Genomic DNA, 24,941 nt, shown 5'->3' on the forward strand with positions numbered 1-24,941 from the left:
TGTGTAATAGGCCTCTTGGGGCAGTTTAACTACACCCAACCTTGTGCAATAGATGTTTTACTGAAGAGCTTCCTTTAAAATCCCATTTCTGAAAATCAAATCCCACTTTACCATAGACTGACATAATGCCAGTATTATATTCACTTTAATCTCTGTTCCCCCCCCCCCAGCAGACAGTGGCTTTCAATACCTTCACTTTACTCTTTTCTGATCCCCAGGGCTGTGAGAATAGTTAATCATCTGTAAAACATCAGGGCATGAAGGTGAGAGGAGGCAAGAGTTTAGCACATGGGAAGGAGTTAGAATGAAGCATGGCTGAAAAGTTAGATTGGAATCAGATTGTTCTGTTTATCCTGGAGGCAATCAGGAATCATCAAAGGTTTGTGAGCAGTGGAGTGTCTGGTCAAATTATACATACTATGTGAAGAATTAGAGAGGGGATAGCCTGGAGACAGGGAGACCAATTGAGAGATTATTAACATTAGTCTACACAGGAGCTAATGAGCACTTGGAGCTGAGGAATGGCTTCAAAAGATACTAACGAGATAAAATCAGCAAGATTTGAGACTTGATTAGATATGTTGAAGGAAGAGACTAGGATGACTCCCAGGTTTCAAGACAGAGTGACTGGAAGGAGAGATCAAAATAAAATCTTTTCTCTCTTCAACCTTCTACCACACTGCTGCAAAAGGGATTTGATCGAGCACAGATAAATCTGACCATGTCTCTTAACTTTGAACCTCTGTTTCCTGTGTATAAAATGAGGATTACACTTACATCCCAGTCTTCATAAAAAATGTTATATGAAATGATGATGTATATAGAGAGTGTTATAAACTTTAAAGTACTTTATAAATTTAAGTTGTTACTTTTTGTTGGATTAGACCTTTGATTTCACTGCTGTAGGAAACACCCAATGAGGAAACTTTCTCTGTCCATACAAATAAGCACCTTTTCTTTTCCTATAGTCTTAGAGGGCTGCCTGGGGCACTGGGAGATTGTAATTTGCCCAAGCTCACACAGCCAGTATGTATCAGAGGCTATACTTGAATCTAGGGCTTCTTGCCTCTAAGACTAGTCCTCTGTTCACTATACCATGGACTGCTGAGCAGCTATTGTTCATACTGAGAGCATTAAACTTTGGGATCTATGTATCCTAACAATAATATGGTATGAAGTAGAATGTGAAAGGTGGTCTTTTAGGCAAGGTTGTTTGTATCTCTTAAGGAGGTAGCAGACTTTCCAACAAATCTTGTCTTTTGAATTTGTCTTGACACATTATACAAAATGTTGAATGTATACCATTTAGGTGCTTTGAAGAGGAACGTTTCCAGGAGAAATAAAATGCATATAGAAAAATAAAGTACATGTGCACCTCTTCATGCCTTGGAGCAGGAGTCAGCAACCTTTTTGGCTGAGAGCCATAAATGCCACATTTTTTAAATGTAATTTCATGAGAGCCGTACAGTGCTCACAGTGCGCGCTCCTGTAACAGCACCTGAAAAAAAATTGACTTTATGGTTACTACAGAAAGAGCCATATGTTGCCGTCCCCTGCCTTGGAGGCTCTTCAGTAACCAGAGAACTACTTTTCTTTTCAAATGAGCTTTAGAAAACTGATGCTGAGCCACCTGGAGGCCACTGGATGGCTTTCATCAAACAGGAAACAGTGGAGTCACATTTGGCCCATGCTTCCCCTATTTCTGTTTCTAAGAGAATAATGTGAGTGGAGTGTCTCTGTTTGGAAAGGAGAGACATAGAGGGATAATTTAGTAAGAGCTAAGTAGATAAAGCTCCTGGCCCTTGGCTGATTGGCGCAATACAAATTGAGTGGTATTTAGGGAAAATTGCAAAGAACTTGGTTGGGTTGATTGATTCTTTGTTTTGCGTCTCACAATATGATGATGATGAGTATTTATCATATTGTGAGAGCACTGAATAATGGTAGATCTCCCAGTAGTGCCTGAGTTCTGACCAAGTTCTATGTTTTCCTGCTTGAGTGAGGGACTGTAGCCAGGATCGTAGGCTGATTGGAATAAAAAGGCATAGAATATTGTAGGAAACCTTTTTAGTCTTGGGGATCATTGGAAAACATAAGCAGAGAAAGCAAAAATGGACAAGATAAAATAACCTGGAAAGAAAGAGAGTCTGATGAAGAAGGGACAACAAAGTGAATAAGAGAGACTAGAGATAATAAGAAAAAGAAATAATGATGAGGGCTAGAGAAAGGAGAACCAGAAGATGACTGGGTATACCTCAGCAAGGGCAACCAGACCATACAAGGCCAAAGACTAAATCATAACAAGTTCACAGTTCTAAAAATGAGTGTGTGATAGGAGAAGCTGCTTCCCTATCTGTATACCCACTCTCCCACCACTCAACAGTGTTCTTAGAAATAAATAATCATGTGTCTCAGCAGCTGGTGTTTGACAAGATGGAGAGAACATTTTTAGGTACTCAATAAACTCGGACTGAATGGATTGATGGATGAATGAATGATATGTCTCCTTTGCACATAGCATAGAACACTGTTCATAATTATGCAATAGGAAAATATGCTTTCTTTGGGAAATTTTATATTCATTGTAATATACCCCAGACACCCTGGTTCTTATCTGGGTGTGCCAAGTTCTTGCCCTTAAGGAAGTCTAGCTTTCTCCCAATTCATGGTTTAAATGTTTTAAATTTGGCGTTAGATTTTCAATTGTTGAGTTTTTTAAAAATATTAAATGTGTATTTTCATCACTAGCTAAGATTATCACAATTCTTGAGGTTTTCCTATAATTTTATCCTTCTGTATAGCTATCAAAACCCATCTTATTTATGTGGTCTCCAAGAATTTCAAATTGGTAAGCTCTATAATTCAAGCTAATAGTTCTCTTTAATCACTTTTGGGTTTATAGATGCTCTGTTCATATATTATTTGAGCTGAAAAAGACCACAGAAACCACTGATTGCACTTTGCCTTTATTTTTATAGATGAGGGAACTGGGACCCAGAGAGGTTAGGTAACCTGTGCAAAATTGCATGATTGGTGATGATGATGGTGATGATGATAATAATGATGATAGAGAGGCAACATAGCATAGTGGATGGAAAATTAGCCTTGGAGTCAGGAAGACATGAGATCAAGCCTTACCTTCGATACATACTGGCAATTAGCTGATAAAAACAGAATTGGTTGACTGGAGGGGTAATACGTCCCCATAAAGGAAGCCTTCAGATAGGGAATACAGAACTTTGTTTTGAATATATCTTAGAAGAGCTTTATAAAATTCATGTGATAGAGGTTGAAGTAAATAACTTTTAAGGGTTCTTCTAACTCTGTCTATTCATCTAACTCTTACTACTGTTTTGGCAGTGGAAGTTTCAAAGTTGAGACTCTAACCTCAAGCCAGTCCATGCCCTCTTCTGTCTGCTGCTTTGTTGTTGCTTACAGGATTTGGATATATCACTGTTACCCTTGCAGTTGTCAGCAGCCACAGTGTCAAATTCTGTTAGATGAATTTGAAAGAAGTAATTTTGAAATTGTCAGAAGAAGCTAAATCAGCATATTTTTTTTGCATTTCAGTCCCATTAGCAAAATTATTTCATATTTCTTTTGTTCAAACAATAGCCCTGGTAGCATTATTCCCATTGAAAATAATTGATAGAACATAAGACTTAGATTCAGGAAGACCTGAATTCAAATCTTGCTCCAGATGCTTACTTGCTATATGACCACAGGCAAATCACTTTAACCATTTCACACCTCAGTTTCCTCATCTATAAAATGGGAATAATAATGATAATACCTATCTCAAAGGGTTATCATGAGAGTTAAAAGGAGATGTATGTGAAGTGCTTAGAAAACCTTAAAACACTATAGAAATGATGATCATGATGGACATCAAAGCTCATAGAAAACAAGCAATTGTTCGTGGTCAAGTGATGACTAACGACTGACAAAGGCTAAAACTCAAGAAAGGAGAGTCAAGAATGCTTTAGACAACTCTCTCTCCTTCTTCCTAATTGACTGCAGGTAAATGAATAAGGTCATTTTTTCACTATTGTTTTTCTTGTTCCTTACAAGAAAGAAACATCATTTTCTTTTCTTCCAGCAGTTGTGGAACACCTGCATCTACCCCCCACCCCTCCCAGCAGTCATGGCAGTGATTCTGAGGGGAGCCAGAGCCCCAGCCCATCCCTGACACCATCCAGTCCCACCCAGGGGCCAGGGAAGGTGACCTCTCGTTCAGCCTCAGCCCTTTCCAATTCCCCTCTTCTGACAGCACCTCATGTAAGTAATAATGAGAAAACTCTGCATATGAGTTTTTCTTATTTTTGTTCATAATATCTCCATCAAATCAGGCCCCACTTAATACTTGTTTTTACATGTTTTATAAGTGATAAACATGAAATTTTTTTTAAAGTTAAAGTTTCAGTGAATTAAAAAGTACCTCATGAAAACATTTTCATAGAATTTTAGAGCTAAAAGGGACCTTTGGGATTGCCACTTTGACTTTCATTTTACAGGTTAAAAAACTGAGGTCCAGGGTAGTAAAATGATGTGTCCCCTCACAAAGTGGTGGGTTTAGAACCCTGCTGTCTTCATTTCAAGCCTAGTGCTCTTTTTTTTTTTTCTACTCTCTTCTGCGTGAACAAAGTCAAGTTCTAAAATATGTAAAAATCCCATTTCTTTTGGCCACCTAACTACAGTGTTATTGTGTTCCAGGACTGGGCAGCTTGAGGTAACCTCCACACCAACAACCAGGGTGGTTGTGAGCCAGATCTCTATGGAACTGCCTCACAGAGTTTGAGTTAGCTTTTCCCCCAAGCAGATTGATCTGGATCTCAGTTGTAGGTCTATCGGGCATGGAATATATAAGGACTTCTGTGTAGTTCCTAAAGAGAGAGAGTTTTTGATGCCCAGGCGCGACATTCTTGCCAGCTGCTTTTGGGAGGAGGAAGGACTCCATTTACTTGAAGGTCATCCAATGTGGTTTTATTAAAAATAATTTCCTGAATCTTCAGTTCTATTTCTCTGGACTGCAGTGGAATGAAAAAGTTCCTTTTTTTCACTTATCATTCTGAAGACACTCCATCTAAAAATCTTGAAGTTATTCTGGGCTTCCTCTCTCTTTTGCCTCTAATATCCAATTGTTATTAAATCCTGCCCCTCCTTTTTTTTTTTTTTTGAAACTACCCCCTTGGATTCGCCCTTCTTTCATTCCTGCTCCTGCCCTCTGATCTAGAATAAGATTGCCTTGCTCTTGGTTTTACAGCCACAGTTTTCTAGGTAGTCTTTTTATACTCAATATCTCCCTTTCCCAGCTACTTTTCACTCCCACTCCCCCCCCCCCCAATTTTAATGTATTATCTTTTTTGGTACAGACTGGTTATTTCTTTGGGATAAGAAGTAAGAAACACTTTCTACCAATACAGATCTTGAATTTACAGTCTTTGAGAGGCACATGGGGGTGCTGAGAGATTGTGATTTACTCAGTCATAACGCCAGCATGTAACTGCGGTGGGTCTTTCTGATTTCAAGGCCAGTTCTCTATTCATTGTATCAAACCACTTCACATCATGCACAATTCGATACTTAATTATTCTTCTCTGAGAGAGGCAGCATGGCATAGATAGAGGGGGCCATAGATTGAGGAAGACTTAGATTTGAGTCCTTCCCAGAGTACTCTGATCAGGCAAATAATCCTCTAAATTACAAATGAGGAGCTGATCTGCATTGGCAGGGGGACTTTACATAAGAGAGGGGGCTCCCAACACGGTCAACACACACATGTACACAGGTATATATAAACACATCTACTTATATCTGTGTTTTTAATTACACAAGTGCATATAAGTGCACACATGCATATCTGGGTATTTAAATCTAGGTATTTCATGCATATTGGTTCTGTTTCCTGACCTATATTGTGAGCACCTTTGAGATAGTGATCATGTTTTACATTTGTGTAACCTCATAAGATTCCTGGCTTATTACAGTATTACAGCTCAATAAAAAGTTATCTTTTAATAAAGTACTTCGTTAAACCACATATTTAGCTAACATACAAGCCAACTCAATCATTTAATCAAAGAACATTTGTTAAGTGCCAGCTGTGAACCAGGCATTGAGTTAAATGCCAGGATTACAAAAGAGGCAAAAGGCAGCCCCTGCCTCAAGGAGCTTACAGTCTAATAGGGGAGATAACATGCAAATAAATATATAGAAATAAGCTCTATGTAGGATAAATAGAAAATAATTACTGGCGGGAAGGCACTGGAATGAAGAGGGGCTGGGGAAGGCTTCCTGAGGAAGGTGGGATTTTAGTTGGGACTTAAAGGAAGTCAAGGTAGTCTGTAGTCAGATCAGAGACGAGAGAGAGTTCCAGGCATGGGGAGCTAGAGAGAATGCCCTGATAGCCACCAGATAGCATGTCTGGTCACGTTAGTGGCTAAATGGAGGTTGGATTGGAGTGGGGAGAGGGTTGAAACAGGCAGCCTCCTCTGTAGGCTGTTGGAATAATGGAAGTGTGAGATGATGAGGGCCTGCACCAGAGTGGCGACAGTGTTAGAGGATAGAAAGGAGTGTATCAGAGAGATGTTGCAAAAGTAAAATTGGCAGACCTTGATGACAGATTGAAAAAGGCGTGGGGTGAGAAATAGTGAGGCATCTAGGATAATTCCTAGATTCGACCTTGTGGGACTGAGAGGTTGTGGTTTTCTTCAAAAGTAATAGGTAAGAAAAATAAATGTAATAGGTAAGGTAGGGGAGTGGAGAGGGTGGTTTAGGGGGAAAGAGAATAAATTAAATTTAAATGTTTACAGGATGTCTTGTCTGAAAGGCAGTTACAGATAAGAGATTGGAGGTCAGAAGAGAGGATGGAGCAGGAAAGACATATGATCATTATCAGTATAGAGATGGTCATTAAATCCATGGGAGCTGATGAGATCACCAAGTGAAGTAGAATAGAGGGGGAAAAGAAGAGGGCCCAGGACAGGGCTCTTACTTTGTTTCCCCATGGCCACACAGTAATACATGTTATATTTCTCATTCTTACACAGCCTATTGCATCCTGTGTTATATTTGTATTCTACTGAATACAGATTCTACAGAACATTTCTTGTCTAATATTTCTAGAAGTATTAAGCTAGGCATGATTATCGCATGTCCATGAACTTGTTTCTGAGGATGAAAAGAAGGGATAGTGACCTGAAGCAGCAGAGAACTTGCTGAATTCACCTTGCAAAGATGCCTTTGGAAAAGTACAATAGTGCACTCCCTTGTGTTTGTGTAGTACATTTTAGTTTACAAAATACTTGCATACCCATTATTTCATCTGATTCACAGGGTAACACTGTAAAGCAGGGCAGGTATTATTGCCCCCTTTATAGATAAGGAAACTGAGGTTCAGAGAAATTAAGTGAATTGTCCTGAATCTTTAAACTTCTGGTCCAGTGTCCTTTTCCAGGATCTCTCCTCTTCCCACCTCATCTCTTTCCTTCTCCCATTCCCACCAAAAAAACCATTTTTGTAAAAGAAGTTTGAACTGAAACTTTCATTTGTCCAAGGTCTTGATAATCACTAGGAATTCTGGCTCTGCCTAAGATTCCACTCATTTACTTTTCATATTTTTCTTTTGTCCTTTGGGGGAAATATTCATAAACACTATATATTTTTAGAGATGGAAGGGACATCAGATCATTTTGTCCAGCCCATCATTTTATAGATAAAGGAACTGAAGCCCAGTAAGTTAAATGTTTTCTCCAAGGTCACACAGGAATAAAGGGCAGATCTGGAATGTAAAGCTATCTCACTGGACTCTGAATCCTCAGTGCTCTTTTTTAAGGGTGCAAGGTCCTTTATTCCATTCTGTACTTATCAAGGAGGTAGCAAGAAATGATCTTCTCATTCATTCCCCTAGGATAATGCATGGTCTTCTCTTTTTCTATTCAATTTTTGAGACAAGCTTGAAATCAGAGCAGTGCATTGATTCTGTAGAAAGCAAGAAATGATTGTAGTCTGGTGCTGACCACATGGACTGTGGAAGATTTAACTTCTTTCCTCCATGGTGGTTGGTTTCTCACAAGTCTTCAGTTTTCTGTTATACTGATAGCCACATATTCACAGAGTAACCATAGAAAGGAACTGATCATTTTCCCCACACTGATTACTAGATATTCCCTCAATTCAGTTTGACAAATGATCAGTTAACTATGTAGGATGTGCAAAGTGCTGGTATTCTTTAATACCCTGGGACTGGACCTAGGCTGGGTCTGCTCCTGTTTATTTATAAACATAAGCTAAATCAATGCAAAATAATGTATTTGTTCCATGCATTGAGGCCTGGAAGAGACCTGGAAGGAGAGAGGAGACCCAAGCCCCTTCTTCCATTCAAGTACACAGGCACTGTACTCATTGAACACAAATAGGGGTCCATTTTGCTTTTTCCTTTAAGTCAAGTGAACAATCATTTATTAAGCACTTGCTACACTCCAGGCACCATACTAAATGCTGGGGATACACAGGAAAAAAATGTCCCTACTCTGAATGACCTTATAGACTGATTGCAACATCTATCACTTCCTTTGCTGACTAGTTCAAAGATATGATTTCGTGTGCTCAATGAGTTTTGTTTGCCTCTTTTTTTATCCCTGGGCCTTCATAGAAACTCCAAGGGTCAGGCCCCCTGATTCTGACAGAGGAGGAGAAGAGGACACTGATTGCTGAGGGATACCCTATCCCAACAAAACTGCCTTTAACAAAAGCAGAAGAAAAAGCCTTGAAGAAAATCAGGAGGAAAATCAAGAACAAGGTGAGGACCTGGGTTTTGGGTGACACCAGGAATTAGCTCTGTGGGCATTAAGGCATTGTATACATAGCCAGAAGAGGTCCTTTCCAACTTCTTTTCACTGATATGGTTTAGATGATAATATAATTAGAAGGGCTCTGAACTGATTGGACGACCAGATTCAAAAGAGTTATTGTTTGGGATCAATGGAGTGGAGAACTCCAGGGATGTTCTTTTCCTTGTGCCAAGTGTCTTGGATAGAGGCATAAAAGGTATTCTTATCCAATCTGCAGATGACATGAATTAGGGAGAGATAGCTAACACAAGAGGACAGAGTCGATATAATCAAAAAACTTAGATCGTTGGGCTGAATAACTAGAAAAAATTCAGTAGGGATAAATGTTGTCTAGGAATTGGGTATAAAAACCAAGTTCCACAAATATATGATTGGAGAGGCATATAAAGGTGGCATTTGCTCTGAAAAGATCTAGGGATTTTAGTAGTCTGCAAGTTTCAATGTATGTCAGTAGTATGATGTAGCAGCCAAAAAAGCTAACACAATCCTTGGCTTCATTAGGAGGGGCATCCTTTCTAGGATGGTTACTGACTGTGTGACCCTGGACAAGTCACCTATCCCTATTTGCCTCAGTTTCCTCATCTGTAAGAAAAGGAAATTGCAAACAAGAATCTCTGCCAAGAAAATCCTAAATGGGATCACAAAGAGTTGGACACCACTGAACACCAACACATTTTTGGAACAGGGAGATGATAAGCCCATTGTGCCCTTGTCAGATTTCATCTGGAGTTTGTGTTTAGTTCAGGGCACAGTTTATGGACATTGGTAAGTAAGCTAGAAGATGTCCAGTCAAGTGCAGCCAAGATAGCAAAGGGCCTTGAATTTGTCATATGAGGTTTGATTAAAGGAATTGGATCTATTTAGCCGGGATAAAGGAAGATTCATGATTACTTTCTTCAAGTGTTCAAAGGACCATTATTGCAAGAAGGATTAAACTTGCTTGGTTTGGTTCTGAAAGGAAAAACCAAGAGCAAAGGGTAGAAATTTCAAGGAAGCCAGTTTAAGTTTGTTGTTGCAAAAAACTTCCCCCAACAGTTAGAGCTCTCCAAAAGTGCAATGGGTGGTTACATAGAGAGTTAGGAAGTTCCCCTTCATTGGAGATCTTCAGACAGAGGCTGGATGACCACTTATCAAATATGTTTTCATAGAGATTGCTTTTGTGTATGGGTTAGATTAGATGGCCACTGAAGTCCCTTCCAACTGAGGTCCTATAATTCCTTATGTAGGTTCAAATCTGGCCTCAGTTTCTAGCTGGTTCTGTTACTTCTTCCCTGAGTCATTACATTAGGAGCAGTCACAAGACTTCTCACTGTCCATCATCACTCTCTGATAGCCTCTTCTTCATTTGTATTCAATCCTTCCTCTTGACTTGACTTCAGAAAGTTCTTCAGCAAAAAGGTTCCTAGGAAGACTCAGTAGTGCCCATGAAGGAGGAAAGAGCATAACCAGAGGAGAATCTGCAAAGGAAAAGGTGAAAGAAGGAAGGAGGAAGAGAAAAAAAAAGACATGCTGATAGTGAGGAGGAGAGGTTAAGAGAAGGCTGAGAATACCATCCTTCAGGGGCTCTTCTTCCCTCCCCTAGTATTGCTAGATAGAATTTGATGATATCAGAGGGGATGATAGAGAGCATCTTGTGGAGGAAACCAGAATCACTATTCCTAACTCAGCAGGTAAGGACAGAATTGAAGAGGAAAAGACAGGATGGAAAGCCTTTTTAGCCAGAGGTCTCTTTATATGGGAACACGGCCAGAGAGTTTCAAAATAGTTTTTTTAGGGGTTAAGGGTGAAGGATTTAAGATGGGTCTCATTCTCTAGTCTGAAACTTATTAACAAAGTGCACATACAACATAAACACATAACACCTATACTCAATCTCATGGATAAAAACACTTAGTGACATATAAAATTCTTTGCCTCTATGAATAAATCATTTTATTGTTTTCTTAAATATCCCTATGTCTAAATGTAATTTTAAGATGTTTTATTTTTATGTAGGATTTTTAATAACTTCAAATAACTTCAAATCACATCAACAGAAACCTGTCTGTTAAACACTAATGTATAAAAATGCTATTAAACTTGGCTGCTAAGGAAAAAGTTTAATGAGTAAATTTAAATGACCTTTACATTGGAAAGTTAGGAATATGCTGTAGAGAATTATAGCCCAAGTTAGTAGGAGATAATTAAAAGGAACACCTAGATATTTTTAAGGTATTTCAAAGATTTAGGCCCAACAAGTCAAAGAGGAACCTGAAAACAGTGAGAACTATGGTCTGTAATCTTTGAGAAGTGACAAAGAATACTATTGGTGTTGCTGTTCAGTCATTTAGTCATTTAGTCATGTTCGATTTTTTGGGACCCCATTTGGGGTCTTCTTGGCAAAGTTTCCAGTTCATTTTATAGATGAGGAAACTATTGCAAACAGGGTTAAGTGACTTGCCCAGGTTCACACAACTAGGGAGTGTCTAAGGCTTGATTTAAACTCAGATCTTCTTAAATTTAGGCCCAGCACTCTATCCACTGAGCCATCTATCTGCCTTTATGAGGAAGAATAGATGATAGGGAAATATTGTCTTGAGGAGAAACTTTTGGATTATGGAAACTACAGATTAAGGAGTTTGATATTAACCCCAGCAAAATTCCTAAATGATTTGTTAAGCAAATGTTTCATGAGTATTTGAAAAAGGGCAAACATAGGGTAGGTAATTCAGCACATACTTTATTGAGAAGATTTTTTTTATGAGAAGTAGGGAGATAGGAAGATGGGGAAAGGTAGAGGCTCATACTTATACATTCATCAATGCAGGAAACCCACTGTGAAATTTCCACTGAGGAATATCAGCAAGTTCAGTATAACTTATTCTCCTAGAGCAGTGATGGGTAAACTACTGCCTGTGGGTCAGATATGCCCTCCTGAAATGTTCTATCCTGCCATGAGACATTATTCCTAATCTGACGAATACAATGAGTAGGATACAATACAATGAAACTTTGAAAGAGTTGCCTTAAAAACAGACCGACAGATGAGCATTTCCTTTCCTTTGGCCCCCTCTTTAAAAAGTTTGCCTATCACTGTGTTAGGGAGTTACTTGGGACACAGAGGTTAACTGTCCATGGGAGTTACACAGTGCCACAAACAGAATTTTAATCTATGTCTTTCTGGCTTCAATACCAGCCTTTTATTCACTCCACCTTGCTGAATCTTACTAATAGATTTGCTAGGCTAGAAACATTAGATATCTTTAGGGCATCTTCTTTTCAGCATCTGAACAGGTTGTTTCTAAAATCTTTGTAGACAAATGAGCCAAAATCAGAAGGGAAACAACAAATTGGGAAAAATATCTTTATAGCAAAAAACTCTGACAGGGGTCTAATTACTCAAATATACAAGAAGTTAAATCAATTGTATAAAAAATCAAGCCATTCCCAATTGATAAATGGGCAAGGGACATAAATAGGTAATTTTCAGATGAAGAAATCAAAAGTATCAATAAGCACATGAGAAAGTGTTCTAAATCTCTAATAATTAGAAAAATGCAAATCAAAACAACTCTGAGGTATCACCTCACACCTAGCAGATTGGCTAAAGTGAGAGAAGGGGAGAGTAATGAATGTTGGAGGGGATGTGGCAAAATTGGGACATTAATGCATTGATGGTGGAGTTGTGAACTTTTCCAACCATTCTGGATGGCAATTTGGAACTATGCTCAAAGGGCTATAAAAGAATGCCTGCCCTTTGATCCAGCCATACCATTGTTGAGTTTGTACCCCAAAGAGATCATAGATAAACAGACTTGTACAAAAATATTTATAGCTGCGCTTTTTGTGGTGGCAAAAAACTGGAAAATGAGGGTATACCCTTCAATTGGGGAATGGCTGAACAAATTGTGATATATGCTGGTGATGGAATACTATTGAGCTCAAAGGAATAATAAACTGGAGGAATTCCATGTGAACTGGAAAGACCTCCAGGAATTGATGCAGAGTGAAAGGAGCAGAGGCAGAAGAACATTGTACACAGAGACCAATACACTGTGGTAAAATAGAATGTAATGGACTTCTGTACTGGCAGCAATACAAAGGCCCAGAAGAATTCTGAGGGATTTATGGAAAAGAATGTGGGTAACATTCAGAGGAAGAACTGCAGGAGTGGAAACACAGAAGAAAAGCAACTGCTTGAACACATGGATTGAGGCAGACATGATTGGGGATATAGACTCGAAACTACCACACCAATGCAACTATCAACAATTTGGAAATAGGTCTTGATCAATGACACATGTTAAAACCAGTGGAAATGTGCATCAGCCATAGGTGGGGGGAGTGCGGGGGTGGTGTGTGAAGGGGAAAGTAAGAGCATGAATCATGTAACCATATTAACTTTTCTAAAAAAATAAATATTATTAAAGGTAAAAAAAAGATAAAATCTGTGTAGACAAATGACCAAATGTGGGAAGTCTGACAGTATTCATGGGTTTGCAGCCATTGATTATTGGTACTATGTCATCCTGAAAGGAAATTTCTGTACTCAACTAGAATACCACAAAACCTTATACTTCATAGTGACCTGGATAATGACACAGAATATTCATTCATTCTTTCAACACATATTTATTAAAGTACCAAAATTCCAGATGAAAATAAAGCTTGAAATGATGAATAATGGTAATCAATGAACTCAAGATTCATAGAACAAAGATATCAAGAGTCTAGAATGTTGTGCCAAAGCTAACAAGATAGGATTTAGCAGAAATAAATGTAAAGATGTGAATTTAAGCTAAAAAAAAAACTCAGTTGTACAAATATAGGGAAGAAAGACCTGTCTTGGACTTCATTTATATGAAAAGAAATCTGGAGGTTTTAATTTCCCACAAGCTTGATATGAGCTAACAGTGATCCCAAAAAATTAAGACATTCTCAGGTTAACATAGTGGTCTAGTGTCTAAATCACAAGAAGACAAAATACCTCTGTGCTAATCAGATCATATATGTAGCACCAAGCACAATTCCGGATGTATATTAAAAAGAGCTATTAATGAACTAGAATGATTAGAGGAAAAAAAAACTAGAATTGTTAGTCTGAAAACCTAAAAAAATTAAGGAGCAGTTAAGATCCTGGTCATTCTTAGCTCAGAAAAGAGTAATCCAAGAGAAGAAATGCTAATTGCATTCTTATATCTGAAAGGATATCAAAGGAGGCAGAACTAGGTCTAGTTTAGTAATCATTTATTTACTATCTACTGTGTATAGGTGCTATACTAGACACTTTACATAAGACACAGCCATATAAGACCAATGCATAGAAATTATAGTAAAGTAAAAATCTTTCTTGGCTCAAGATTCAATAGAACGAACACTGGACTTGGAATCACAGGATCTGAGTTGGAATGTCACCTCTTTTATTTATGACTGGTGCGACCTTGGACAAATCACTTGGTTTGAACCTGAGTTTCCTCAGCTGTAAAACTAAGGGACTGAATACCTCAGAAATAATTGACAAGAAAACGAGTTGAACTCCGGTCTTCTTGACTCAAATTCAGCATTTTAATTATTAGACCACCCTGGAAGCTAGAGAAAAGAGAATAATTGTGTATGATTTGGGTTAGGGGTAGATGAGTGGGGGTAGGCAAGTTGCCATTGAAGTATGATATTGAGTTGAGAACTTGAGTAATCTCTTTGATAATGATATATAACCATTTCCCACATATAGTATTGATTTTTGTCATGAGTTCTTAATTCCATACATGCATTTTGTGTTTTTTCTTCTTGTCTTAGATTTCTGCCCAAGAAAGTAGGAGAAAGAAGAAAGAATACATGGACAGTTTAGAGAAAAAGTAAGTCCAATCTGACACCATAGTGTTCTCACTAACAGTGGTTGGGATGGGAAGGAAGCCTGAAGTGTGGGTTTCTATTCTAGATACCTTTATTTTGCCATTCCCTACATTAAGCCATATATGCTATTCTTTGGGTCGCTGTGCCAAGATCTTTGTATGGTTATCTGTGTTTTGCCTGACGCCTAGTGGTAGTTAGGAGAGGATGCAGAAAGCTTTTCAGGAAAGAAGCAGAAATGCAGTCAAGTTTCTCCTTTATGCTTCCTCGAACCAAGTATCTCCTGGTCCTTGAAACCTTCCTCATCAACAAGCATAAAAAAAATACTCATGAAAGCTCTCTATCTTTAGTCCAAAAAATAACCAGTCTCCCCAGTTAGAATTTAAGTCCCAGTCAGGCAATTAATGTAAACTTGCTGATTTATTGAACTCTTCAATATAGATACCTCCACCAGTGTAAGGCTGGTCACAGTCCATCCATGTCCTCTTGCCCTATGCAATTGATGTCATTATCTTGCTATCAGTCACCCACGTCAGTGTTGGGGCCCTTTCTCTAGTTCTCATGACATGGAATGGGTAGGAGAGGAACAAATGGGCTACCAAATAGTTAACCTTCATTCTTGCCACATGATTGATTCATTTTCTTTTGGACAAATAGCAAATAGATCTTGGATAGGTGCTAGTATGGACAATTAAGATTTTATGTCCTAAGTTGAATAAGAGAAGAGTCAGTTGGATCTTTTTTTTTTAAAAGAAGCAGTGTTTTTATCACCTCATTTTTCTCTGAAACAAGGGCCTTTTTATTTTAAAATTTTAAATAAATCATTATCTTCTTCCTTAAAATCTATATACTAAGTATTGGTTCCAAGGCAGAAGAGTAGTAAGGGCTGGAGAATTGGAGTTAAGTGGTATGATCAGTGTCATATAACCAAGAAGTGTGTGAGGCCAGATTTGAGCCCTTATCTTTTTAATAGCAACATTCCAGTATTACTGTATCATGGTGAATTATGGAATATTGTAGCCTCTGAAGAATTATAGTTGAGGTCACTGAAAGGGCACAGAGGTACATGATAGCTGTGAGAAGGTCACAGTGTATTGCCAAACAAAAACTGCAGAGAGAAACAGCATAAATAATGTTATCTGAATGATATACATTGAAAAGAAGGTGCAACATTTAAAAATGTATCACTTTGGTCATATAAGATCTGTTATTTTACTTGTCCTCATTTTTACCATCACCACACAAAGATCCACAGAATGTTAGAGGCCCTGTAGTTAGAAGGGAAATAAAAGATTGGCTACTAAAGTGATAACATCATTCATGATGAGTTTCTTTCTTAAAGTTCTTACTCTGGGTCAGTAGGTGTTGATAAAACACCATTAAGTTGTTTTCTTCTTGTGAAAATTAAGTAATATCTGTGGCATAAGGCATCAGGGCAGTAATAGAAAAATAATTTAAAAAGAAATTATGCCTAACAGACATTCACAGTTTCACATAAAAATTATCCTTTCTGTTCTACGTTGCATGCATATATACATATGTACATATATATACATATATATATTCCTTTTTTAATGCTTGTTAAATTGAAGATTAAAAAATAAATATCATCTAGTCTCTGTTGGCCCTAAAAGTGTTTCTTTAGCTAGTTAGTGAAACTGAAGGTGGTATATCAGATTCTGGAATGGAACTATTACATACTGCTAGAAATAGGAGTGGTTCTGGTGATCCTGGTTGGTTCTTGTTATTCCTGTTGAAAATTGGTGTTCCTGAGGCACATTAATACACATTAATACACATTAATGTTAATAGGGCTGGGATTTTGAACAAATATTCTGGGAAACAAATATCCAAGAAAGCCCACAAACTATTTATAGTCTTTGACCCAGCAATCCTACCATTCAGCTCAATTTAAGATCACAAATGTGCAAAAATATTTATAACAACACTTTCTATAGTAACAAAAAATTGGGCACAATGTTGGTCACCCATCATATTAAGGACTGAATATATTATGGTATATGGATTTGTGGAATATTTTTGCACTAAGAGAAATGGTAAATTTAGGGGATTCAGGGAAGCATGGGATGAGTTATATGAACTGATGAAGAGTGAAGCAAGGAAAACCAGGAAAGTAATGTACACGATGAAGAAGCCACTGAAAAGGAGCTGACTTCTAACGCATTATTATAACCAATACTGATTCAGGAGAACAGATAATAAAACACTTTCCTCCGTGAAAAGTAGAGGACTATAGATACATAATGTTGAATATACTCTGTTACTAGCAATCAATGGTTTGGTTGATTTTACTTAATTCCTTCCCTCCCCCTTTTGCACTAGAGGTCAGGGTTCAGTGAGGCACTATTTTCAGAAATAACTAATGTAAAAAAAAAAGTAAATCTTTTTTTGAAAACCATGAAATGTAATACAGCACTTTCCCCCCCTTTAAAGTTTTTATTTTAGAAAAAGTAAACATTCCAATAAATCAGTTTTTGAGTATTACTATTTTAATGATGGGCTCATTTTATCCCTTTCATTGTGTCTTTCCTTACTCATGTCCAGGACCCAGCTACATGTGAATGCCTTTTTTCCTGTTTCTTTGAGGGTGTGTATTTCTTCTATGCCTCAGCTCTCAAGGCTTTGTGATTCACACCTCCTCATATTTGAATTTGACCCAACTATGGCCCTGTCCAAGTAGGAGTGAACAGCTGCTCCTCTTTAACAGACATGACAACTAAGCTTGGTTTTCTCTGCAATAACCATTCTTGCCTTTCTTTCCTTTCCTTTGCAGGGTAGAATCTTGTTCAAATGAGAACATGGAGTTGAGGAAGAAGGTGGAGGTTCTGGAGAATACTAACAGGTAAGTGGCTAAATGGATAATTGAGTTTTCCATCAGGTAGAAGATAGAAGAAAGATGAAGTAGGACTAATAACAAAAAAAAAAGAGGAAATGACAAGATCTTACTTGGGAATAGTGTGGGAGAAAAGAAGATCTAGATGAGTGATTCCCAAAGTGGGTTTCACCACCCTTGGTGGGTGCTGCAGCAATCCAGGGGGGGCAGTGATGGCCACATATGCATTTGGGGGCGGTGAATAACTGTAAGGGGGCAGTGATAGTATGTGTCAGGGGGCGCTAAGTAATATTTTTTCTGCAAAGGGGGTGGTAGGCCAAAAAAGTTTGGGAACCACTGGAGACTGGTTTAGACTGTTATCCATCTACCACAACTGGGGCTCAAGACCTTCAAGTCCAAGCAACAGGCAGAATGAGGCTGGCTAGCAGAAGCAACCATAGTAGCGTAGATGTAGGGAGGAGATATGGAGCAAAAAGTATGGAAAAAAATGGAGGCAACTCTGATTTCCTTTTATGACTTGTTCATGAGTGGGGAATGTGGCACTAGCTATGTCACTATAGCTCAGGTTTTATAATTGGTGATCTGCTAAGGAAGTAAGAAAAGTGTTTGTTGTTCCTGGAGGTAGTTTTCTTTGACTCAGTTCCTAAATGTACACATTTCAGGAATTGTTAGGAGTGTCCCTTCATTATTTATCCTTTTGCCATTCATTTAGCACATTCTAAGTAGAAGTTGGATTTCTTAGTTCTGTAAGAATAAAAAGAGCCTGTAACCAATGTTTGATAGAGAGGAGATGGAGAGAGAGTCTATATGGTGAGTCTCTCTTCCAGATCTCCCTGATGCCAAATATACACTGGGAGACTTTAAGAGGGTGTCACCCTGAAACTGGGTAACCTGGATGGTCGTGTTGCCCCACAGGAATTGGGGGAGAGGCTTCTCTATAATACAATTCTGAATAAGGATGGGGTTCACACAAACCTCCCCCCCCCCCCATCAGTTAATTTCACAGCAGGTGGTCTGGCTTCAAGATGGAGGCAGCCAGACCAAGCTGTGGTTCCCTTCTCCCTTGTTGTATCTAAGGCTCTCTGGAACTCTATCTGACTGATAAATGGCTTTTGTTATTTGCAATTCAGGAACTGGAGAAAGAGGTGAAGGGCAGAGGGATTTTGGGGTGCCCTCTTCTCTATTTCTATGGGGTCCATCACTTGGGTGGTAACCTTTGGGGTTCCCATCCTAAACTTCTTCCCCTGCCCCTTCTTCTTCTGTTTCTATTTCTATCCTTTTCTGTTTCTATTCTTTTCTATAATTGTAAGTTTTGACTGAAAAGGGTGTCTCAGCAGTGTTGGGTAATGGGAGAAGGAGACTAAGAGATCATTCCCAAAATGGAGTCCAAAAACTTAGCTGACTTATGGTTGAAGTCTTGATGGGTGGGTAAAATGTGATGGAATGGCTTTGATCAGGGAATCAGGGTTTCAATTTCCAAAGAAAGATCCTCAGGAAGCCCTCAGGATTAGATCCAAGCTGGGATGTCCTCCTCCTCTCTCCTCCCAGTCCTCTGCCTGAAGACCTCTCCTCTTTCCTTCCTCCTCCCAAGAATTTCCCAGAATTCTCTCTGGTCTCAACTGTCAGCAACTGTCAACAACTGTCTCTGGCTCCTTTTGTCCCATCCCCCTTGCACAAATCCTATCCTTACAGTTCCTAAAGGACAAGGTGTTATTAAATAACCTATGATGACAAAGTCATTTTTAAAAATAGATTTTAGGTGGTAGTTTTTCTTTAAATTCTATACTGTGGTCAAAAGTGAGAGAAACACTTCTCCTTTAATTTGGCACCTGGCACAGTACCATACATATGGTAGATAATAAATTTTTGTTGAAAGAATGAACCAATGAATCCCATCAGCTACTATGCAGGAGAAAGAGAATTGGATTTGGAGTCAGGAGACCTAAGTTGGAATTTCAGTTTGGTCACTTACCTTAGGTGATTCTGGGCATTATTTAGCCTCTCTGTGCCTCAGTTTCCTTATGTGTAAATTTGGAATATGAGTACTTGCACTCTATGCCAACAAAGTTATTATGGTGACCAAATGCTGTAATAATAATTAATCTATATATGGTGCTTTAAGATTTACAAAGTGCTTTCCAAATATTTAATGAACTCCAACCTTAAGCATGGACTAGCTATGTGACCCTAGACAAGTCATTTACTCTGCCTAAGTTTCCTCAACTGTAAAATGAAGATGATAGCTCCCTACCTCACAGGGTTGTTTTGAGGATCAAATGAGATATTTGTAAAAATGGTTAGCACAGTGCCTGGCACATAGCGGACCCTATATTAATGCATAGTTTCTTCCCCAATCATTATAACAATCCTACATTATTATTACTACCCCCCATTTTACAAAGGTGGAAACTGAGATTGAGAGAACTTTATTGGCTTTGTCCAGGGTTACACAACTAGTGTCCGACTTCAAGTCCAGGGCTCTATCTATTATACCACCTACCTGCACCTAGCTTGCACTTGGGCAAGCTTTTTGGCTCTCAGTTTCCTCTGCTTTAAATACAAAAGGTTGAACTTGATAATCACTGAGGTCCCTTCCAGCTCAAAATCTATAACCTTATGCTCTCTCCTTAATTTTTTCCAATGCTTGCTATCATTTGGAACTTAAAAGGAAAAGGACAAGGTCTTTTTCCTTCCAATTTCAGTTAACCAGGTCCTTATCTGTCTTTCTCTGTTTCTCTCTTTGTCTCTGTCTATCTGCCTGTCTCTCTCATTTCTCTTCCTCTATTTGTCTATCCGTCTTCTCTCTCTATCTGACTGGAGAAGTAATCACTTGGTCCCTCCAAAGGATATGGTTTTAACGAATGGGCCATATTGTTCCTCTGTAAAATAAATCCAGTGTAGTGTAGAAAAGGGAAAAACTATTTTTAAAAAATGATTCTGGAATTTGCTCTAAATTAAAAAAAAATTTAACCCTTAACTTCTGTGTATTGGCTCCTAGGTGGAAGAGTGGTAAGGGTGGGCAGTGGGAGTCAAGTGACTTGCCCAGGGTCACACAGCTGGGAAGTGTCTGAGGCCAGATTTGAACCTAGGACCTCCCGTCTCTAGGCCTGACTCGCAATCCACTGAGCTCCCTAGGTGCCCCTGCTCTAAATTTTAATCACTGCTAGATGCCATTGTTAATTCCTCTTGCCACAGGGGGGCAGAAGGAGTGAAGCTATGATTGAGCTGGGCATTGTCACACTGGACTAAGGAGGTTGCTTTTAGCCTGGATCTCAGTATAAGCAATGGAATTTCAGATGTAAGACCACAGGATTTAGAGATGAAAAAGACCTGTAATGATTACCTAGCACAACTTTCTTATATAACCTCCTTCTATTACAAATGAGGTAATGGAGAAGTTGAGACTTGCTTAAGATTAAAGGGTAATAGACATAATTAATAATACTAGGAATAGGAATGAAGATAGAACCCGAGATTTCATTACTACAGGCAATAAGTCAAAAGTATTTTTTAGACTCTACTGTGTACCAAGCTCTATGCTGAGCATTGGGGATACAAAGAAAAGCAAAGGACCGCTCCTACTCTATCTTTAGGCTAATGGAATTCCCAGGTGAGGAAACTCCCTCTACCAGCACAGATAAAGAGCCTTTGCTACAATTTAGTCTTAGAGAACTAGTTGCCTAGAGCATTTAGAGATTGATCCACCTGCCTGGACAGAGCCAGTGTGTGTATCTGAAATGAGACTCAAACTTGTCTTCCTGTCTTCTAAGTCCTATTTACCACTGTGCCATTCTTCCTCTCTAATAACTAATATTTATGTAGCACTTTTGAAGTTTCCAGAGAAGTTTCTACATAGTAGCTTTGTAAGATAGGAAATGCAAAAATATTCTCTCCACTTTATGAATGAGGTCACCAAAGTTCTTCCCTAAATTTCCTGAATGATCCAAAGCAGAGAGTGAGCATTTGCACTTGTCTTAAAGTCAAGGAGGCAGCCAGATTGGTGCAGTAGGTAAGTTCTAAGTTTGGGGCCAAGATTTGAATTAAAATCCTGCCTCAAGCCATTAACTGTATCCCTCTGGGCCACCTCTCTGGATCTCAGTTTTGGACCTGATGGCCTCTAAATTCCCTTACCACTCAAATCTATGATCCTTTGACCCAGAACTCTTTCAACTGTACTACATTCATCCAGACAACCACCATGATGTAGTAGAACTGCTTTATAAGTGTCAGATTCAATAAACTTGTTGGCTTAAAGGGGAAAGTGCTTTGAAGAACTTGACTTTATCTCACTCAACTAACTAACCTTTCTCCTAATCTAATGTTACTAAGTTTAAGATGGCGAAGGTAAACTTGATTGAAGATAGTTGAAATCTTGTAAGTGAAGTAGTATTTTCCAGTGCCTTCAGCCTGATATAGTCTCTATGGAGTAAACCAGCAAAGTAACACTGCTCCCTGAGGTCAGATATGAGCTAACAAAAAGCAATCCTACACCTCTTCCCAGCCTCTCTTGAACCCCAAAAGCAGTGTCCAAAGTGTCCTTGCAAGTTAGGTGTCTGCTTTTTATACCCAGGTTCTTAACTGCCCCAACTGCCCCCTCTCCTGGAGTTCTAGGGGGTACTGTGGAATTCTGTGAGGCAGCTTTAACCCCACTTAAGATCATGGATGTTACATAAGGCAGAAGAGGAACAACATCTCTGTATCCTAAGCAGGGATTGTGTCTTCTCAGCTTTTATTTCATATTATTGCTGCCTGGGGGGAACTGATTTGACTCAGGTTATATTCAGATCCATGCTTTGTTGGAGAACATTCTTCTTATTGTTTTCCAAAGCAGAATGATGCAATGGCAAGAGGGCTAGATTTGAACTAGAAGATCTGAAATTTGAATGTTGGCTCTAACCCTTAACCAGCTATGGGACTCTGTGCAAATCCCTTAACCTTTCTTCCTCAGTTTCCTCATTTTTAAAATAAGATGCATAGAGGAACACTAAGGTCCATTGCAGCTCTAAATATATATCTATGAATGAACATTATCCTATAAGAAGTTATTAGTTCAGAGAGAAACACAATTAATGGGAAAGTATTACTTATGGTTGGCTTAGAGATCTAAGTCTGTGAGGAGTATAGTGACTAGAGTTTTAGACAAGAAGTCAATCTAGATTTTACTTCTGACTGTTATTAACTCATGTAATGTTACAAACCACAGGCATTTCTTTTTGAACTTTCATTTCTTTTTTTCCATTTTTCTTTGACCTGTCTTATTTGGTTTTTGAATTCCTTTTTGAGTTCTTCAATGCTTCAGAACAATCTTCATTTTTCTTTGAAGATTTTCATGTGGTTGCATGGATCCCTGTTGACTCTGTGTTTCACTTTTTGTCTCCATAGACATTTTCTAAGGTTAGATGTTTCTTTTGCTGTTTGCTCATTTCCCAGTCTTTTTTTTTTTAAATCTATGGAGTGGAAATTCTAAAAACTGCTTAGTCTGGTTCCTCTGCTGCTGGCTTGTGGAGCTCTGCACTGTGAGCTATTTTGCCCTGGGGCTAAATCTTCACCAGAGCAGCTCAGGTTTGAAAAGGCCAAATGCTATGGATTTCTGGGTGTCACTGAAGGCTAGTACCAGGGCCTCAGACTTCAAGGGGTTGGGTCTGGAGTTCTCTGTTGTTGGTGTAGCCTAGGTCCCGGGATCCCAGGTTTGGCCTATGCCCAGGCTTGGAATCTGATACAGTAGGTATATGTGGTGTGAGTGGTTGGCCAGCACTCCTCTGTGTGTAGTTTTGCTTCCAGTTTTCCCTTATCCCCATGAAAATCAACTCTCTTTGCTTTCCTTTCAAGTTGTGTTCAACGGGAGAGCACCCTCACTCTTCTTTGTGGTTTTTGACTCCTGTCATTGTGAGGTACTTTTTAAAAGATTGGTTTGGAAGGATTATCAGTAATTTGTTTTTGCTTCTACTAAGCTGCCATCTTGGCTCTATCCCTCCAGCACAAGAATATCTGAGTCTTGTTTTTTCCTTTGTATTCTGATAATGATTGTGTCAAGGCTTCTCTCAGTGACACTGGATTCTCTTAAGTCTACGAAATCAGGGTCAGGTTTGGGCTAAAGTGAGATGTAAGAAAAAAATTTACTGGAGTTTCTCTGTCTCCCCTATGGCTGTTTCTCTTCTTAACCCTAATGCGTATTGCCTAGTTCCTTCTTCCTCAAATGCCTGGTCACCAGTACCCCCTGGTACCACACTGTAGGCTCCCCTCCTCAGCTATTGCCCTTGTTATCAGACTTTTCTCAATTCTTCTCCACATGAAAACTTACCTGTCCTGTTAAATAGTGCCTCTAAAGTGTTAATGGCTGAACAGGGGTCAATAGAATACCCATCTCAGGAGTTCTTTTTCTTTTTTAAGAGGGTTGGAGTGCTTATCCAGTCTGTAATTTCATGGGTATAGGGAACTCCTAATGGGGAAGTCAGAGGAGCTAAGTGGTATAGGGTTTAGAGCACTGGATTTGGAATTAGGAAGATGCATCTTTCTGAGTTCAATTCTGGCCACAGACACATGTAAGTCACTTAACCCTATGTGTCTCCGTTTCCTCATCTTTTAAATGAACTGGGGAAGGAAATGGCTAACCACTCTAGTACCTTTGCCAAGAAAATCCAAAAATGGGGTCAAGAAGAGTTGGATGAGAATTGAATAGTGAATAATAAAAATGGTGAAATCAATCAATAAACATTTATTAAGCCATTTTGCACCTTTAATGTAACACCACTATGTGCCAGAGACTGTGCTAAGTACTTCACTAATAATAAAGTGGCTCAGGTAGGACTTGAACTCCTGCCTTCCTGATTCTGAAGCAGGCTCTCTATCAACTAGACCAGTGATGATGAACCTTTTAGAGACTTAAGTACCCAAACTGCACCCTCACACTACCTGTGAGTCTCCTCCTTACCCTAGGCAGGGAAGGGAGGAAATGCTCCCATTGGGCTGCTGGGCAGAGGGGCAGATTATGTGAGAAATATCCTCAGGCATATGTGGAGAGGGGGAGGGGAGCAGCCCCCTCTGGCACATTTGTCAGGTTTGACAACAAGTAACTAGACAATGCTTTTATTTACCTCAGCAATGTTGGGTTTAAACAAGGAACTCCTAGAGGATGAAATGCTTTCACTGAAAGGTCTCTGTTTGGATTCCTAGAAACTGAGGAATCCATGGTGGGCTAGTATGGGGGAAGAGTGCCTATTGTATTTTTTCAGTGTTCCTCAGATTGCGCAATATGAATGGCTCCTCCTCTGCCCATGGGTGCTGATGCTTCTAAATGAGACTTATGGGGGCAGCTGGGTAGTTCAGTGGATTGAGAGCCAGGCCTAGAGACGGGAGGTCCTGGGTTCAAATATGACCTCAGACACTTCCCAGCTGTGTGACCCTGG

At 39.1% G+C, this 24,941-nt stretch overlaps 1 protein-coding gene across 1 annotated transcript in view; it reads left to right on the top strand.

Moving 5' to 3' along the window:
* CREB3L2 (cAMP responsive element binding protein 3 like 2) overlaps window positions 1-24,941 on the top strand; it is a 165,859-nt gene that overhangs the window by 125,359 nt on the left and 15,559 nt on the right. Inside the window, exons 5-8 of the mRNA XM_044678496.1 lie at window positions 4,100-4,278; window positions 8,654-8,800; window positions 14,628-14,686; window positions 17,476-17,544. Coding sequence (XP_044534431.1) covers window positions 4,100-4,278; window positions 8,654-8,800; window positions 14,628-14,686; window positions 17,476-17,544 — 454 coding nt within the window. The remainder of the gene's footprint in view (window positions 1-4,099; window positions 4,279-8,653; window positions 8,801-14,627; window positions 14,687-17,475; window positions 17,545-24,941) is intronic.

Source organism: Gracilinanus agilis, chromosome 5 (genome assembly GCF_016433145.1).
Source record: "Gracilinanus agilis isolate LMUSP501 chromosome 5, AgileGrace, whole genome shotgun sequence".
Taxonomy (NCBI): Eukaryota; Metazoa; Chordata; class Mammalia; order Didelphimorphia; family Didelphidae; genus Gracilinanus; species Gracilinanus agilis.